The sequence below is a fragment of the Phascolarctos cinereus genome, unplaced genomic scaffold, assembly GCF_003287225.1.
Source record: "Phascolarctos cinereus isolate Bilbo 61053 unplaced genomic scaffold, phaCin_HiC Scaffold_4;HRSCAF=312, whole genome shotgun sequence".
Lineage (NCBI taxonomy): Eukaryota > Metazoa > Chordata > Mammalia > Diprotodontia > Phascolarctidae > Phascolarctos > Phascolarctos cinereus.
The window spans coordinates 56,191,000-56,211,122 of record NW_027555847.1 but is presented as its reverse complement, the minus strand read 5'-3'; the positions used below and the strand labels follow the sequence as shown (position 1 = coordinate 56,211,122).

The following is a 20,123-nucleotide window of genomic DNA, read 5'->3' as shown; positions in this document are numbered from 1 at the left end:
TCTCTGGGGGGAGGTTGTAAGGGGTCAGATCTGAGGTCAGTTTCCTTCCAGCTCTGACTTTCTATGAGTTTAAAGATATCATAGCTCTGACCTTTCTACTTTATTCTGGCTTACCCATTCCCCAGGGGTGAAGAGTCTGTTTCTTTTGAGGGTGACTGACAGACAAGGGAAGGGAGAAATCAGCAGAGGGCCCCATCTTTTTGCTTTTTAAAAAAGACTTGCTCTTTTAAAATGAAGTAAGAAATGTGATATTTATTAGCTTCTCAAAATTAACAGCAAACATTTACTTTATTTAAAATGAAAAATATAGCCAAAAAAATAAAATGAAAAATAAGTTTCAATTCTTTTGTTTCTAAGAAGGAACAGACACAAAAGAACATTTTAAAAATCTCAATAGAACAATGATTTAACCCATATACTCACCTGGGGTTGTTTATTGAGCTTTGAGATTTTTTTTCCTAAAGGTCAAAAACTGGCAAAAAAAATTATAGAAAATATTTCAGTTCATTCCTAATATTTGGAAACATGAACCTTTTTAAAATCTCCTTTGAGGGGAATGAGGGGAAACCCTAAGATTCAGAAAGAAGGGAATAGTACAGTGGACATAAGTCTCTTTAGGATCATGGGATTTGACCTGAAAGGAACCTTAAGAATTCTGTGGTCCAGAGAAGTCTTCAAAGTGTGGTCTGGGAACCCCGGAGGTCCTTAAGACCCTTTCAAGAGGCCAAGGTCAAAACAATTTTCATGATATTACTAAGACATTTCTATTTCTAATATGGTAATTACCTATAGATATAACCTACATAAACAAAGGCTGTCTCATGGGGGGGGGGTGTTCCTCTTTAATTTTAAGAGTATAAAGGGTTCCTGAAACCAAAAATGCTTGAAAACTGCTGACGTAGTCCAACCTCTTCATTTGACAAATGAGGGAAACTGAGGCCCATAAAGGTGAAATTGCTTGCCTAAGGTCAGTAACAGAGCCAGGATTTGAACTGAACTCAGCTTCTAAGCCCAGCACTTTTTACAAACTACATCACATTTGTATGGGGTAGTGTTTCCCTCCTGCGCTGCCCTGCCTGGTGAGTTCACAGCTATAGAAATCAGAGACTGGATGAAATTAAGCTAAACACTTGAATTTCCTCAGTCTTGCCTTCCACTTCCAGAACAGGCTCTTAAGCCATAATCCCAGTTGGAGTAAGTGTATATGAGAAGGGTGGATCATAGGGCTTTTCAGATGGATTTGGTATTCTGTTCTAGAGATTGAAAACGTGTGTTTTAAGATATGCTATGGTTCTGGATGGTAAAAAGGAATTCATCCTGCCCTTTAAGGACCACTGGCTTCAAAGATACTGGAAACGTTGCCTCTCTACCAAGTTTAGTCCAGAACACATCAAACCTTCCCTGGCTCTTTCTCCTACAGCCTTGAGTAGGGACCATTGCCCATTGTTTTAACGTGACTGTAGCAAGACAGTCCACCAGCTGACTCAGGCCTCCAAAATCCTGCCATGTATAGATTTTGTACGGCCCGAAAAAGTCATGCTTTACCATTTTGACTATCTCACTCCCACTCAAGAATCTACCCTGACTCCCTATTACCTCCAGCATAAAATAGAAACCCCTCGACTCAGCATTGAAAGCCTTTCAAAGCCTGGTTCCAGCCTACCTTTCCAGATTATTCCTCTGCACATGTTCTACCTTCCAGAAAAACTTGCCTCTTGGCCATTTCTCAAACCTTTTTCTGCCTTGGCACCTTTGTGTGAACTGCCCCCCATGCCTGGAATCCATACTCTTCTCTCTAGATCTAGAGCTTCCTTCAAGTCTCAACCCACTGCTACTAGGAGGCTTTTTAAAATTTCCTCTAGTTACTATTCCTCTCTCCCATCTCAAATCACCACGTTTGTACTTATCTATGAAACCTCCCCTTCCTCCCTGAACCATAAGTTTCTTGAAGGTAGGGATTGTATCATCTTTGTAACCCTAATACTCGGCATTTTGCAATATTCATTGCTGCATGGCAACTCTTATCTGGCCAAAACTAATAGCAAACATCAGAGAGGTCACCATAGGCAGGCAGACACCAGGTTAGTCAACCAGCATTTATGAAGTGACTACTGTATGCCAGGCATTTTGCTAAGCACTAGGGAAACAAAAAAAAAAAAGAAGGCAGAAAGAGTCTCTGCTCTCAAGGAACTTATAATCTAATGGACCAACTGGGGTCTGCCAAGGTGAGCTGGAACCTTAAAAATAATGACTTTGGAAAGAGGTGGTATTAAATGGAGTTTTTCTCATCAGGAAATCCAGTGTGGGGCATAAGGTGGGACCTGGGAAGGAAGCAAGGAAGAGATGGGCGGGCCCCCAACATTCCCAGAAGTCCAGCATTAGGTGAAGCAAGCCATAATTCAGCTGACGCTAATTAACACTAATCTGTCTCCCTCATCCCTTTGGGCTCCCAGCCCATCCACACTCACAGCATCTCGCCTCCTGATCCAGCTGGCAACCTTCTCTGCTCACATTAGCAGATGCCACAGGGAAACTGTTGAAGCAGCCAGACGAGGCTTGCGCTCAGATTTTCTAGCCAGCCAGAGGGCAGAGAAGGAGGGGACAGGAAAGGCAAGCCGGCATCCCAAGAACTGATATGGTGTGTCCAGCAAGGGCTGGTACCCCACTTGACTTCCTTCCTTCCTTCCTTCCTTCCTTGAGATACTTCAACCCAGGCCCTCACATGGTATACACAGCTGACCCTAAGATTTGGCTAATGCAAAAAGAAAACTTTATTAACAGGTAGATACAAGTATCTCTGTCTCGCTCTTTAAAAGTAAAAAGAAATTCCATTCATTTCAAAATCAAGTTCCCTCTGTTAAGAATCCCATCCTGGGCCAATTAACCTCTTGCACCTATTTCCTCTTCCTGCTGGCTGGCTTGGATGAAGAACCTGTGGGGCTTCTCCCAGTTTTCTTGAATCCTTTAGAGGCCTCAGGTTTCTTTCCCTTGCCGTCTGGCTGATCTTTGACCATGTCTGACTCCCTAGACACCTTAGATTGGGAGGCAGAAGATTTCATGCCCGTGTCCAACTTGCTCCTGTTCTGAGTAACTGTCTTTGGCTCATCGCCGCCCTCCTTAGCTCCCCCAGTTCTTCTAGCTTTGGACACGGTAGCTGCCCCTTTGGATTTTGCTTGCATGTCAGGTGATCCCTTTTGCTTTCTGGTCTTGGGGGGGTGCTTCTGAGGTTGCCCGGAGTTTGGTTTTTCCTGCTTTATGTTCCTCTACTGCTTTCTTAGGTGAAATGGGGACTTTTTTCTTGCCCTACGTAAGAGAGAAGGGAAAAAAAAGATAATGATTAGTTAGGAGAAGCAAGAGAAGCAAAAATGAGCATTTATTAAGCACTTACTGCATGCTAGGAACTGGGTTAAGAGCAAGAACCATGAGAGCCTAATGGGATGGGACCAGGAACAAGGTTTTCTGAAGCCAATAGGTTCGTTTTCCTACCTTGGAACTTTGAAACAGGAGGAATTTAACCTTTGTCCTGGGTTGTAAAAACGCGCATTTTTGGAAATTACACAATCAAACATTTCCTGCCTCATTTGCAGTTTAGGAATGAGGTTCATACTTCAGGACTCAGCAGGAGGCTGGGTCTGTTCCAACATTCCTCACACTCAGTCCCATGTAGACATTACCAGACAGAGCTGGAGGTTCTGATGGATCTTTCTGTTTTTGAGGGAAGGGATGGGCAAAGAGAGAAGGAAGAAGGGGATGCAAAGGGGGGGGGGGTCCAATCCCTGCAGTTCAAACCAGCTTAGGTAAGGCCTTTTCTTGAATCCTTTAGAGGCCTCAGGTTTCTTTCCCTTGCCGTTTGGCTGATCTTTGACCATGTCTGACTCCCTAGACACCTTAGATTGGGAGGTAGAAGGCTTGATGCTCACATCCAACTTGCCCTCGTTCTGAGCAGCTATCTTTGATTCATCACTGCCCTTCTTAGCTCCCCCAGATGGAAGATGAAAGATGGGACTCTTCTCTACTTACTTTGGAAATTTCAGCCTTTGGTTTCATGCCCCTGGCTTTGGCTCTCACCTCCTCCACATCTGTTGGAAAGAATAAAAAATTGAGAAGCAACTTTTGCCCCAAGAGATAATATCTTTCTTGTGCTCTAAAGGGACATAGGATGAACTGCTTCCCAAGTCCACTGGAGGAATGAACCAGAGACTTCACTCAACTAAGAAGCTGTGGCTAGGGAAATGTTGATGGGGCTCAGACATGGATACTGTGCCTGAGCTAAGACTAGCTGGACACTGACAGAACCTGAAGTCAATGGTATGGCCAATCTGTAGTCTTCTCCCTTGGCAGGGAATGTTTCATTGTCTTTATATCCTAGCAACTAGCACAGGGTCCTGTATACAATAGGCATGTAATAAATGTTTGTTGATTGATTGTTGATCTCCTAAAGGAAGTCTTTTCCTGATCCCCTCAATTATTTCTACTGTGTCATCCCACCTCAAAGTATCACATGGATATTTATCTGTTTACGCAAACCATATAAGTTCCTTGAAATCAGGTACTGTTTTTCCCTTTGGGTTTTGTGTTGCTAAGACCCAGCACTGGGTAAACATTTAATAAATAGTAAACATTTAATAAATGCTTGTTGAATCAAAAATTGTAAAGGGAAGGGTTATTAGAGAGGAGGAAGGGAAGAATATAGAACGTTTTAGCTGAAAGGGACCTTAGAATTCCTACATGATTCTAAAGTCCTTATCTAAAGGGCTGAAGCAACCAAGGCACAGAAAGGAAATTACTTCAGCAAGGAGAGTCAGGAATAGAATGGTCTCCAGGCTTCCAGATCAGTGATTTTTCTATTACATCATGTTGTCTCCTACTAGTAACAGTCAAGAATTGGGGAACAGATCTCTATCTCCCTCTATCAACTATATTAGAGATGTCAATCATATGGAGAGAGAGAAATGGTGGATAGAGTGGAAGAGATATGGAAGATGGAGTGTGCACCCATGCATGCTAAGCACGCATGGGTGACGTGCAAAGTTTGTTAGCTAAGATGTTTTCTACATTCATGGAGCTTATACTCATCTAAGAGATAGGACACCCACAACCAGAAAACAAGGAAGGAGAAAGACATAAAAGCTACTTATTTTGGCTTACCTTCTTTGGACTACCTCCCATTGTACTACAACTTTTCCATAGAATCACTCAGGATTCCAAGTGTGATTGTGCCAAGTGTTATATGCAGGTGAGAAGACTAATCATCATTTTCCATTAACCTTCTTGAGGCTGCCTAGGATCTTGCTGGTCTATCTATACTACCACATTGTGCCAATGTATTTAGGGAGTGACCTATGGCAACTCATGACCATGATAGGGATCCTGAGGTCTCTTTCTTGAGTTTTAACAGAACTCGAGGCTGTTCATCTTAGTATTCGATCTCTGATTATGTTTTCCTTATGCTTGTCTGCATAAATGTATTAGACACTTTTTAGCCTATTCACAGGTTCAAGGAATTATCTAATAATTTGTATCTATCTGTTGGCTTTTTGCCACCAGAAATAAAATATCTTAGTGGTCCCCAAATAGTTTCTCATTGATAGGGAGCCACTACCATGTCCTAACTTCCCAAGAGGGGATTAACAATTAAAATTAAAAGTAGGGGGAAGGAAGACGTAGGAGCAGACTATCAACTGTTACTTGAAATGCTGCTAAAGCTTGGGGGGAGGGGTGCATAGGAACAGCATGGCAGTCACTAACAGTCACAACTCCTTCCCTACATGCCACTGCTTCAACCTCCCAGATTAGACTACTGATACTCCCTGCTGATCACCTATCACAAAGCTTCAGGCAAGGATCAGGAGAGCTCTTCACCATGAGTTGGGGAACCCTAGGCAGCGCTCACTAAACCCCCTCAGATGACCTACCTTTTTTGTCTCTAGCCCCTTTTGGTTTTGAGACCTCCTTGGACATCCCCACTTTGGTAACTTTCTTAGCCTCCTCAGGAGGTTTCTTCTTGGTTGAAGCCTTCACCGGAACTTTCTTCACAGTTGCAGGAGCCTTTCTCTTGGTTGAAGCTTCTGAAGGAACCTTCCTCTTGGTTGAAGCCTCTGTGGGCACCGTCTTCTTGGTTGCAGGAATCTTCCTCTTGGTTGAGGCCTCTACGGGCACCTTCTTCTTGGTTGCAGGAGCCTTTCTCATAGGCAAAGCCTCAGTGGGCACCTTCTTCTTGCTTGCAGGAACCTTCCTCTTGGTTGAAGCCTCTGTGGGCACCGTCTTCTTGGTTGCAGGAGCCTTCCTCTTAGTTGAAGCCTCAGTGGGTACCTTCTTCTTGCTTGCAGGAACCTTTCTCTTGGTTGAAGGCTCTGAAGAAACCTTTCTAGCTTCACTGGTTCTAGCAGCCTTCTTTTTCCTAGGTTTGACAGCTGCTGTTGATTTTTTAGTTTGGGTCACTTTGGTTTTATTCTTGGATACTAACTGCAGAAGTAATTCAATAGGTTAGCAGCAGTCAGAAGAGCTCAGAAAACCCCCACGTACCCAACAGAATTACCTATCAGATAAAAATCTCATTTATTTTGATGTGGAAAATTCAGAGCTCAAACCCTAGAAGCTAGAATTTTAGGACCAGGAGACCATCCAGTCCAATTCCTTATTATAGTTGAGGAAACTGTGACCCAGAGAAGTATGAAGATTTGTTCATAGCTATAGTAAGTAGGACAGCTGGACTTTACAATCTTGGTACTCTGACTTCCAATACCCCTAGCATGGTATCTTTCTTAGGTTGGTTTTTGTTTCGTATCAGCCCTAATGGCACTGGAGTATACACGAGGGTGGTCCTCAACAAAGTGACTAGCCTGGCAAAGCATATCTCTGGTTCCCTATTGTTTTGCTATCCTAACATGCATCTCCAACTCCTGAACATAGATGATATCAAGATAGCTTAGTGGAAAGAATCCAGGATTTAGAGTCAGTAGACCTGGGTTCCATTCCCATATCTGGCACTTCTGTGTGACCCTGGGCAGCTTATTCCATGTCTGTCTTCAGCCCAGGTCTCTAGACTTCCATTTCCTCATCTGCTAAAAGGAGACTGAGGGGCAGGAAAGTTCTGAGATAATGTGTACAAAAACACTTTGTCAATTGACAAATACTATGTGTCGGTTATTTGCAGTTATTCTCAGACCTCAGGAGACTAATTTTAATTTTATTTTTTCTTTTGGCAGAATAGGAGAATGCTATCAATATGGTTTATCTAGATTGGAGCATGACATCTGATAATAAAGTCTTGCATAATACTCCAAGAAAAAAAGATGGAGATAACTAGAAGTTTAGAAGGTAATCAGTTTGATTCAAAACTGGTGGAGTGGTCCCTGGTCATGGATGACTGTGTGTCAACTTGGAGGTAGGTCTTTCATGAGTGCCTCAGGAATCAGCACCTGGCCTTGTGCTATTTAATGTCCATCAAAAATGTAGGTTAAGGCATATTTTGTGTTATGGTCAAATGTATAGACATCACAAAGATGGGAGGGATCCCAAGCATGCTAGATGACAGAAGCTGCATCCAAAAGAAAATCTGGACCAGCAAGAATGTCAGGCTGAAATGAATAAGGTGAAATTTGATAAGAAAATGTGGCAGCTCAGTGGTGCTGTGGATAGAGTACCAGGCCTGGAGTCAAGAAGTCTCATTTCCCCAAGTTCAAATTTGGCCTCAGATACCAGGTATGCAATCCTGAGCAAGTCACTTAACTCTGTTTGCCTCAGTTTCCTTATCTGTTAAATGAGCTGGACAAGGAAATGGCAGACCTCTCCAGTCTCTTTGCCAAGTAAACCCCAAATGAAGTCAAGAAGAATTGGACATGACAAAGGAATATAAGATTCAACTTCATAAGAATGGGATGGAGGAGGTGTAGCTGGACAGTAACCCAGCTTAAAAGGGCCATGGGAGGCTAGTGTGCTCTAAGTTTGATGTGAATCAATGCGATATGATGATGGAGACAGCTAAGCAATGTTTCCAGAGGCAATAGTTCCCCTGTAACCTTTCCTGGTCAGGCCACATTTAGAGTATGGAATTCAGCTTTGGATACATCTTAGGAAAGATACTGATGAGCTGAAGGGCTTATCAATGAAAGCAAGCAGGGTGGGGACAGGATTCAAGTCCATGCCTTATACAGATCAAATGGTGCAATTTGGAACACTTAGCTTGGAGAGGACTGGGGCAAGGGAAGAAGATAGGGGCTGTCACATGGAAGAGGACTCAAACTTGGTCTATTTGACCCCAGAAGACAGAATCTAGAGTAATGCATAGAAGAAGCAGAAAGGTAGATTTAGGCTTCATCTTAGGAAAAATTCTTACTCATTAGAGCTACCCAAAGATGGAATGGGCTTTCTTGGAAAGTGTTAGTATGACATAAAGGGGATTCTTTTGGCATGGGCTGGACTAGAATCTCCTTTTCTAAAAGTCTCTTCTAACTCAGTTTCTGGGATCAGTAGCAGTATTGCCTGAAAATGCTAAAATATTAGCTGAAAATGGCTTATAGCATTTTTCTTCCCAATAAAATGTTCATAGAAGACAGAGGTCTAATGGTAGACTTTCAGATACTAGGACAAGTAGTAGCTGGAGAGAGATTTTTAGATGAGGGGGGAATGGAAGGGAGGGAACAGGAATCTACTTGTTATCCCTTGATCAAACCATGAAGGGAGCCCCAAGTTCCTAAAGCCAGCCCTGAGGGTGCCCCTTCCCTCCTCTCCATTCAGTGAGACAGAGAATACAGATAGCAGTTGCCTTTTACAGAAAGTAAAGCATTTTGATTGCTGGTATCATCTCACCAGAATCCAGGCATGGGTACAGCATGTATGTCCCATAGCTCCCCCCTTTTCCCATGACTCCTGGCACAGATTACCATCCCCACTTCTACCCCCTACCTTCACCCCATCCCAGGGGCTGGGGGTATTTTGAAATGTTTCCAAGGATCAAAAGAAATCTTATCACATGATAGACAATAAGTGTAAAGCTCTCAGCAAGCCTCAAAGCACATATATATATATATATATATATATATATATATATATATATATCAGTTAAGACTATCTGAAGAATACCCACTCTAGAGTTCCCCATAACCTACCAGTGTCAGAGACCACCAGATCTGGTCAAGGGCATAGCTGAGCAGCCATGGAAGAGATACACACTCTATGCCAGGATGCCCTTCTATAATATCCCTGACAGATGGTCATCCAAACTCTTTGGATGGCATCACAAATGAAGGTGGCTCATTTCATCCTAAGACAATTCTTCTGTTGGTCATAGGACCCTAGGTCTAGGGCTACAAGAGGCAACAGGGGTCATCTACTCCAATCCCGTCACTTTACAGACGAGGAAACTGGAGCTCAGGAAAGTTCATCGACTTTGCTGAAGGTCACACAAGTAGTGTCAGAGGTCATTTGAACCTGGGTCCTCCTGATCTGAGGCCAGTGCTCCTTCTCAACTGCCCTTCAGTTGGTGAGCAAGTCTTGTTGCTAGAAAGTTCTTCCTTTATCTTGAGCCAAAACCTGCCTCCCTGTAATTTATATTAATCATAGGTCTGCCCTCTGGAACCCTAGAAAATCTGATTTAAAACTGGAAGAAACCAGTTTACATGGGGAAGAGGGAATCATGTACCTAAGAAGTACCTCAGCCTCAGTTTCTTCATCTGTCAAATGGGGGCACTGGACTAGATGGCCTCCGAGATCCCTTCCAGCTTGGCCTTTATGCCATCTTATCTCCTCCTAGTCACCCAGGAAACTCCTGGGGGACAGGTACACTTTTTAACACTCCTCTTTCAGCACATGCTGACAGAGTGGCAGAGATGGAGGACTCGCCCTCCAGAGGAAGGGGACAAAGGCATGAGCCTTGTGGGATTTGGAGCTGCCAGGGAAACAGCCCACCTCTTCACAGAGAGGAAAGCTAGAGGCCAGAGAAGAGAAGAAACTTACTTTGAATCTTCCCCTGGCCCCAGTAACAGTAGAATTGCGAGGTCTCACGAGCATCCCATCACTAATACCCTTGGCCAGGGCTTGTTTCAGCAAGTATCTGAGTCTCTTCATATCGACCGCTGGGTACTTTCGTCGAATATAGAACTTGATAGCTGCTACAGAGGTACCATGTTTGTCCTCTTTGGCCTTCAGGGCTTCCGCCACCATTTGGATCATGGGTGGGTGACTCTGAAATTTTGGTTGCACACTGATGTCTGCTTAAAAAGGGAAGGAAGAAGAGAGAATTGAGGGGCAGCAAGGTGGCGCAGGGGTTAGAGAACTAGCCCTGAAGTCAGGGGGACCCGAGTTCAGATCCAGTCTCGGACCAAACACTTGACACTTACTAGTTGTGTGACCCTAGGCAAGTCACTTAACCCCAATTGTTTTTTAAAGAAGAGAGCGAGAGCGAGAATTGAAAGGTGAAGATTGGACTGGGCAACTCCTCTCCTCAGCCGACTCCTGAGTCTCCCTATTGTTTCTAGGATCAACTTAGCAACTGCTTTGTTTAGCTTTTAAAGCCCTACACAACCTGACCCCAACCTATCCTTTAGCCTTGGTGAACCTAAGGCCTCCTCTATCCCACACTGTGATCTTAGCCTCTCTTCACTCCTCCCACTCCATACAACATCTGCTGCCTCCACAGCTGCCTTTGCGTTCATCATCTATCAGTCCATAGAGATGTTAAATAGATATTCCTTCTGACTGATTGTCTAGGGCTCATTAAGAACCTCTGGAGAGTTACTGAGCCAGCTCTACATATTTAACAAGCAGTGAAAGGCTTCACCTGTCCAAGTCTCCCCTGCTTGCCAACACCCCAGTCCAATGCTCTTGTCATCTTATTACTCCACCTAGTTTGTAAACTCCTGGAAGGCAGGGACAGTTTCAAATATTCCTGTTGAATACCACATAGGGCTGGGCACACAGTAGGCACCCAATAATTAGAGCCGTAGAATCCCAAAGTATATAGGCATGAAGGGACCTTTAAAATCATCCCCTATCCTTGCTTCCTTTGACAGGTGGGGAAACTGAGGCACAGAGAGAAGAATTGATTTTCGTAAGTTTACGTAACAAGTTAGAGAGGACTGTCAATTTAGAGTTATTCCCAACCCTGGGAATAACCCCCTGGGGAATAGCCACCTGGGGAGATAAGGTTGGACAGAGAAGGTCAGGACTCCCTCTGAAGGGAGAAGACTGGTCCAACTATGTATGGCCCCAGTCCCGGGAGTTGTTCCTAAGAGGTTCCCCAACCCAGCCTCAATCACTGCTATTCTCGAAAGTCTTCTTTTCCAAAAGCCTGCAGTATGAAGGGTCTCCTCAGAGATTTATTTCCCTCTATGGTTTCTGCTGTGTAGTATCATGGAAAGAACTCAGGTCCTAGCTCCAACACTTCCTGTGTGACCTTGAACAAATCATTAAGCCTCCTCATCTGTAACATGGGGATAATAGTAACAACCCTTGGAATTTTTGAGAGTGATTGTTTTATTTGTACTAACATCCCCAGAGCCTAGCACATAGTAGGTGCTTAACGCTTGTTGATTCATTGACTGATCTAGTCCTTGGGGTCGTGGTGAGGGAAGCACATTTTAAACCTGCCACCATTTTATAATGGGAGATAATTTGCCAGGGTTCGGGTGGACAACAGGCCCACTTGTCATATCCCCCAGTTCTCTCTTTTTTTTTTTGCTAGTGTTCAACCCCAAGTGGAGGCAGGGAAGGATCGGTGGAAATGATGACCAGCCAGGGTGGGAGAGAAGATTATAGGATTCCAGATCTAAAGCTGGAAAGAACCTCAGACTCACCTCATTTTACAGATGAAGAAACTGAGGCCCAGGGAAGTTTGATGACCAGAAGTAGGAGGTGGGTATATGCTCATACCCAGGTGCATGGCTACATCTAAGTCCAAGTGCCCTTTCCTCTCTACTGGCCCTAGTCACCTTTGAAAGATGGTATGGAAGGAGATTAATGGTCTAGGGCTGTGGGGGTAGAATTATGTTCTAGAGTACAGTTGAAAGAGTACTTATCTTGAAGCCAAGTTCTGGGTTTGGGTCATGGACCTAGTGGCAACTACCTGTGTGATCTTGACAAAGTTTGTCCCTTCCCTACTTTGGACCTCCATATTGTGCTCTATATAATGACAGAGGCTAGAGTATATTGGGGTTGGGGGGTCATGTAGGTGGCTCAGTGGATAGAATACTAGGCCTGGAGTCAGGAAGACTCATCTTCCTGAGTTCAAATCCTGCTGCAGACACTTAACTAGCTGTGTGACTCTGGGCAAGTCACTTAACCCTGTTTGCCTCACTTTCCTCATCTGTAAAGTGAGCTCGAGAAGGAAATGGCAAACCACTCCAGTATCTCTGCCAAGAAAACCCCAAATTGGGGTTATGAAGAGTCAGACACAACTGAAAAATGACTGAACGACAACAAAAAATATATAGTTATATGCAAAGTATGGTATGGTCTGGGCAGTTAGACTCCCCATGATCCCAGCCATCCAGAATACAGCTCTAAGTACAAAAGTAAGTGAAAAATACCCCCTCCCCAAGTGGCAGATGGCTCACAAAGCCCTTGGATTGTATTCTATATAAGAGCAGGAACAATCCCAAATCAATTTTATGTCAAATAAAACAGTATTAGCTTCTACAACACACACACACACACACACACACACACACACACACACACACACACACACACACACACACACACACATATATCCACACACACAGATATCTATAAAGATATATATAGGGGCAGGTCAGTGGTGCAATGGATAGAGCACCAGACCTGGATTCAGGAGGACATGAGTTCAGAATCTAGCCTCAGACACATAACACTTACTAGCTGTTGTGACCCTGGGCAAGTCACTTAACCCCATTGCCTAACCAAAAAAAAAAAACTAACCAAAGACAATAAAGATATAGATATAGATATCTATGTATCTACATCTATAGATACATCTATAATGTATGTGTATAATATGTATATATAGGCAACAGCAGACAGAAACCAGAGAATTTATGCTACAAAAGCACCCCGACTTTAGGCCATTTAGTGTAGGGGCAAGCTGTCCTACACACTTGCATACCCAGCTAAGAAGTGGATCACTGTCTAATCCCTCAGTCCAATTAGTGAGGAGCATAATGACCCAAAGGTGGTTAAGTGCCTAGAACATAATAGGATTGTTGAATTGAAAAGAGATGAAATTTAAAGAGAACTGACTTACAGTCAAGCAGAAGGATAAAATACAAACACAGGTAAAGCTGTAATAATACATAATCATTAAAAAGGATGACGTTGAAGTTTGGGTGTATAGATGGCTAAGGTTTAGGTGGAAGGCTTATAGGCTTAGAGCTCGAAGGGGTCTTCGAGGTCATCTGGGCCAACGCTCTCATTTTACAGATATGGAAACTGAGGCCCAGAGGGCTCATGTGACTTGCCCAAAGTCATGTAGCATGACAGAGTAAGGGTTTGAACCCAGGTCTTCTGACCTCAAATCCCATTCCCTTTTCTCCATACCATACTTCTCACTGTATAATGCCAGCCTGATTAAGATGTCTCCCCCATGGCATTTCTTGGTGAATGCATGCCGCTCAGTACTGTGAAGGGAGACAGTGTGGTATGGTAGAAAGCGCACTGGATGAGGAATCAGGAATCCTGAGTTCTCATCCCAGACCTGCCAGCTAAGTCATTGTGCATACAGTATACCTCTCGGAGCCTCATCTCCTTCTTTGAAAAGTGAGGGAGGTAGAAAAATGTTCCACTGATTAGTGTTATATCCTTCCAGATACAGAATCATACAATGTCAGAGCTAGAAGGAGCCATCCAATCCAAGGGCGCTGATTCTGGGGTCTGTAAACTTGGTTTTAAAATAGATGTAGAGAAATAGATTGTAAACTTGGTTTTATATATATATATATATATATATATAGGGGATATATAGGTATATGTGTGTGCACATATGTACATATGTGTGTATATATGTATGTGTACGTGTATACATATACATATACATATATACATACACACATAAATACACACATATCTTCCTGAGTTCAAATCCGGCCTCAGATACTTACTAGCTGTGTGACCCTGGGCAAGTCACTTAACCCTGTTTGTTTCAATTTCCCCATCTATAAAATGAGCTGGAGAAGGAAATGGCAAAACATTCTAGTATCTTTGCCAAGAAAACTCCAAATGGGGTTACGAAGAGTCAGATATGACTGAAAAACAACTGATACTCTTTATCTCAAAGCTCCCTTCAAGTCCAAATTCCCCTGATCTCATAGCACTTAGGCCTTTACTGTAGGCCCTCACATTCATCTGTAACCATGTCTGATCATCCCACTAGAGTGTGGACATTTCCTGTTTAGCTTTACATCTGCCGCAGTGTTAATGACTGGATGAAGATGGAAGTAGATGGGAGGTCCCCAAAACAAAACCTGCATGAGTTGTACAGGGCCCCTAACTTTGTATAAGGAAGGGCTCAGGGAAGGCAATGCTGTTGGGAGGAGAAGTCTTAGGGCTGAAGGAGAGGCCTAGGATCTGGAGAGGATGGCCACCATATCCCCCAGGCTGAATTGGAACCCTTCCCTAGCTGGGGCCCACCTCCCAGCCATCTCCTCACCCAGCTGCCTGCTCTGGGCTTCATCCTCAGCTCTCCCTCTACTTCCTGCCTCAACCGTGGACTCGGCCCCAGGATTCTGGGCTGCGTAAGTGAACTATGGGTTCTCTGACTCGCTTGTACTTGTATTCACAGGGCCAAGCACAGTGCCTGGCACATAACAAGAGCTTCATAAAGGTTTTATTATCTATCAATTGATCTAGAGGACAGAGACCATACCTTCTACTTCTCTTATATCCTCAATACACCCCAGGAAAGGCAATAATGACAATAAATGAAAATTAAGTAGTGCTTTCAAATCTGGAAAGTGCCTTACATGTATTCAAACCTCAGAAACTGGGGAGATTATTATAGATACCATTATCCATATTTTTACAGATGAAGAAACTGAGGTGCTGAGTCAATCAACAAGCATTTATTTAGCACTTACTGTGTTCCAGGCACTGTGCTAAATGCTGGGTATTCAAAGAAAGGCCAAAATACAGTTCCTGCCCTCAAGGAGCTCACAGTCTAATGGGGGAGACAATTTGCACACAACTATGGATATACAAGATACATGCAGAGTAGATGGAGGGTAATCCCAGAGAAAAGGAGCTAACAGTTGTAGGGAGGAGGAGGTAGAGAGAGACCTGGAAAAGCCTCTTAAAGAGAGGGGGATTTTGACCTGTCTTGGAGGAAGCTAGGAAGCAGAGGTGAGGAGGTAGGGCATTCCTGGCATGAGGCACAGCCAGTGAAAATGCCTGGAGGCAGGAGATGGAGGGTCATGTATGAGGAATGTATTCTGATGACCCAGCCTAGCCGGAGGGCCTGATAGCAGGGGCACCGGTAGGACCCTCAATTCAAAGGGAAGGGAGGGAGAGAGAGAGAAAGAGAGAAAGAAAGGGGGGTGAGAAAAAGAAGGGATGGGGAGGGAGAGAAGGAGAGAAAGCATTAAGAAGGGCATGAAGGAAGAGGTTGGGCTCCAGGACCCTGACAGCCTTCACTGCTCCAAACCCAAAATAAGAGCAGACTCGGGGGAACTGCCTTCCACCTTTCCCTCCTCGGCCCTCTCTCCTTACCTGGCTTCTCAGGCTCACCGGTAGCAGCCACATCCTGGCTGAAAGTATAAGGACCAACAGGCGGAGATGGAACCACATTGGAAACGTGAGTGGCATTGGGGGAGTTGTCCCAAGTCATATTCAGTCTGACATTGTCGTCGCTGGAGCAAGGCAGTTGCAAATTTTGAGTTTCATCATCAGAAGACATTCTGAAACCCCAGAACAGCCGGGGGACCCCTTGAGAGGAGTAACAACAGACCTACCCAACCCCCAAGCAAGCCCAGGCAGCCCCACCCCCACCCCCGCCAGTCTTGATATAGCAGAGCCTGATCCAGGTGTCCCCACCTGGGGCTAATTAACCTCCTGATTTAACAGGTGGCAATGAGTGGGACTGCTCTGGACTGACTTTCTGAAGAGCACCCAGTACATGGCAGTCGGAATGGTGAAGGAAGGCCTTCAGCTCCATGCCACGGGAGGACCCAGCTGAAGAAACTACGGATGGTACCAGAAGAAGCGGAGAGTAAGGGAAGAGTGTGAGAAGCACGACAGAGAGCTCTGCCTTCAATAATTAGTCAACAATATTTATTAAGCACTTATTAGGTGCCAGGCACCCTTGCTAAGTGCTGAGGATGCAAAAGTAAAAAAACAAAAAACCAAAAAAAAACCAGTTCCTACTGTCAAAAAGTCCATAATCTATTGGGGGAAACAACGTGCAAACAATTACAAACAAGATACAGACGGGATAAATTGAGGATTACCAACAGAGGGAAGGCACTAACACTAAGGGTGACCAGGAAAGGCTTCCTGTAGGAGGTGGGATTTTAGCTAGGACCTGAAAGAAACCAGAGAATCCAGGAGACAGAGATGGGAAGGGAAAGCGTTTCAGGCATGGGACGCAGCCGATGAAAATGCCTAGAGTCTGGAAATGGCATGTGAGTGTGTGAGAGTGGTGTAAGGAGACCAGAAAGGTGGGAGAGGCTGAGCTATGAAGAGCTTTGGAAGACAAACAGAGGTAATAGGGAGTCACTGAGATTTATTGAGCTGGGGAGCAGGGTGTGACATGGTCAGACCAGAACCTTTTTTTTTTCTCTTTTGAAATATTTTAAGTGATGACCCTGTGGAAGAGGGATTAGACTAGGTGCTAGGATGCCCATTTAATTATTATTCTGAGGATTGGAGTTGCCCAAAATCAGAATGCATGCCTAAGGAGGTGGCAGGCATCATCAGAGGCATTCAGGCAAAGTCCCAGAGGGACCTTCTAATTCTGAGATTCTGTGATTCTGCTCCAAGAGAGAAATGCTTTTAGTACAAGGATTGTTCAGATACTGAGAGAGAGAGAGAGAGAGAGAGAGAGAGAGAGGAGAGAGAGAGAGAGAGAGAGACAGAGACAGAGACAGAGAGAGACAGAGACAGAGAGAGACAGAGAGAGCCCTAGCCAAGTGGTTGTAGGGTCTTGAATGAGTCACCCTTCCTTGGACTTTGGCTTCCTTATCAGTGAAAGGGAGACAAACTCTGGAATCCCAGCCACCTCCCCAGAGTCTTCTCAATGAACATCTTGCCTCTTCTCTAAAGAGAAAAGTCCTGCGGAGGGTTACCCCTTCCCAGGGGAAACTGAATTTTGAATGAACGTCATGTAAGAGACCTGACAGAAAGAGTAAGAGGGATGGACCTCAGAGAGGCAGCTGAAGCACAAGGCGGGCTGAAACTTGGGCTCAGTGACCAGCCTGCCTGCTCGCTGTCTGTGTAGTATTTTCTCAAAGCCTCAGTTTCCTTATTTATAAGATGACAGGGATGGAGTAACTGACTTATAAGGACACAGCCTCTAAATCTATAACCAAACTCTGACATTACCAGATCTCAAACTATAGTGTAAAATAGTGATTATCAAAATTACTTGATGAAGTGAGGTTGGCATAGTAGATAGAGTGTGGGAACTGGGAAGACCTGAGTTCAAATCCAGCCTTAGACACTTACTACCTATGTGACTCTGGACAAATCACTTAATATGATATTAATAATATTAATGCTAATATTGTTACTACTTAATAATAACTATGATAATAAAAGCTAACACTTATAAAACACCTACTATGTGCTAGGCACTATGCTAAGTGCTTTACAATTATACTCTCCTTTGATCCTCACAACCCTGGGAAGTGGGTACTATTATTATTCCCATTTTATAGACAAGGAAACTAAGGCAAGCAGAGGTTAAGTGACTTGTCCAGGGTCACACAACCTTGATTTGCCTCAGTTTCCTCATCTGTAAAATTAAAGTCCAAGGTCTCTTCTGGCTCTAAATCTATGACCCTATGGGAAATGTGAGGCCTCATTAATACATCTAGGAAGGTAGCTGGGGAGGGAGAGGATGCTAACAGATGTAGGGAAGTCTCACCAAAGCAAAAAGGCCCTGCAGAAACAGACATAGGAGCGAACCCAGAAAGGCAGTCTAATTTAACAATGTTGTCCCCAATGTCCAAGGCAGTGATGCCCTTTCTCCCTAGTTTTTAAACCCAGGTGGCTCATAGTTTGTGCTCTGCAGTGAGCCAGGTTATGGCAAACATCCTCACTTCATTTCATAGAGGGAAAAATGGAGTTGGGAAGAAGTATAAGTGGACTTGGTCACAGGAAAATGTGGATGAGAGCCATGGCATGAGGCTTCGACCAAAGGTCTGTGGGCTGCAGAAAGTAGAGCACACCACTTTCTGCTAAATACTGATACTTTCAGCTCCTGAAGGATTGACAGCTGTGGGCAAGACTTACAGCACGTCCTCCCTGAATTGCCCCATTCTTCCCAAGGCCACTGCACTAAGAGATAGAGGGAGGGAAGAAGAGGCAGTGAGCTCATCTATTAGCTGCTGGATTGGAAGAAAGAAGACTCCTTCCTGCTAGCATCCTCCTGCCTCCTGAGGCAGAAATGGTCAGCTTTCTTTCAGCTCCGAGTTCTCGCCTGGATTGTAGTATCCTAAGGGGTCCAGATACCTCCCCACATCCCAGCTCAGTTGCACCCTGACATTGGCCCTAGCTTGAGGGAAAGTGACTCCAGTTATCTTATCCTGTACCTGCCTGGCATCCAGCAGCTGTTTAATAAATGTTGTTGATCAATTGACTTGGTTGTACCAGTCTCACCCCTTTGCCCCTTCCAGAGAAATTGTCTAGAAATCAGTAGGTTTATGTGGGGGAGGAGAGGAGACTAGGATACCAAGGCCAATGGAGGGAATTCAATGCATGCTTGCTGAATGAATGAATGAATGAATGAATGAATGGGATCTATAGTGGCTAGTTCCTTACTAGTTGTATGACCTTGGGTCATCACTTAACTTCTCTGGGCCTCAGTTTTCCTTGTGTGTCAAGTGAAGGAGTTGTACTAAGTGATCCCTAAGGTCCCTATGGGCATAGAGATCTGTCTTCCAGTGACAGGGAGAGCCCTTTCCATTGTTATCCAGGCCTTGGTGTCAGAAAGTTCTTCCTTGTATTGAACTAAAAGCTGCCTCCCTCCTACTCCCACCCAAAGGTCCGTATTCTCTTCTCTGTAACAGCACAGACCAAGAGGAATCTCTTTTCCACAAAGCCTTTCAGATATCTGAAGATAACCAGCATGTGCCTCCCTCTCAGCGTCTCCCTGGGAAGCTAGGGGATCCCCCAGGCTTTCTCTGTCCCAGCCCAGCAGTCAGAGCAGTCCATTCAGGGGTTGCTGGTCTGCTACCCACTGGACCACTCCATCTGAGGCCAGCATGACAGTCCACAGGCAATGATCCAGCCCCAGGAGATCTTGGAGGAAGGCTTGAGGTCAGCATCCATGGTTAGCCAAGGGATGGTAACTGCTGGTTTCGGACTTTCCCTGTGGATAAATAGTTTAGGGGAGGGGAGGGGAGAAAATACCACCAGACGTTTTGGAAACATGGAAGAGTCCTTTTTAATGCTTACATACGCGTCTTTTTGTTTTCCTCTGGGAATAATAGCAGTCCAACAGAAGCCAAGTTGGCCATGAACATTCACCAAATGAAACCTCAGTGGCATCCCAAAGGCAGCTATGGAGGGTAGATAGGTGGGAGCCCACTAGGGCCACCCTCCAAGGACTTGCTCAACTTGCCCAATGATCTACATTCCCAGAATTCCCTCCTGTGCCTGCCCAGGGACCCTTTGGAACTCCCCATGTTTGTGACCCCTCAAGGATGGAACCAAGTCTGCAGAGAAAAATGTGATCTAATTGAAGCCTGTCTCCCCCCCACACCCTACTAAAAAAAAATGGAGACTTTGAAAATATCAAGCAGATGAATCAGACATTAGCCTAACTACTGACTGAATCACCTGGCCCTGAGTTTCAAAGCTATTTCAATCCCTTTAATCCATGTATTTAGTTAACTTGCGAAAAGAGTTTTATTTGCAGTATTACTCTTTACTAAATACTGAACTTGTATGGCTTCTAACGTTCCCTATCGATCTTTGAGAAGCTGTAGGCGATTGGG

General features: G+C 44.5%; 1 protein-coding gene across 1 annotated transcript; it reads right to left on the bottom strand.

Moving 5' to 3' along the window:
- Positions 1 to 2,753: 2,753 nt before the first annotated feature.
- H1-8 (H1.8 linker histone) lies at positions 2,754 to 16,083 on the bottom strand. The gene is given in 7 exon segments (XM_078151681.1): positions 2,754 to 3,215; positions 3,217 to 3,303; positions 4,021 to 4,079; positions 5,916 to 6,465; positions 9,958 to 10,214; positions 15,676 to 15,863; positions 16,061 to 16,083. Coding segments are annotated over 7 exon segments (1,485 nt in total). The 3' UTR covers positions 2,754 to 2,894.
- Positions 16,084 to 20,123: the final 4,040 nt, after the last annotated feature.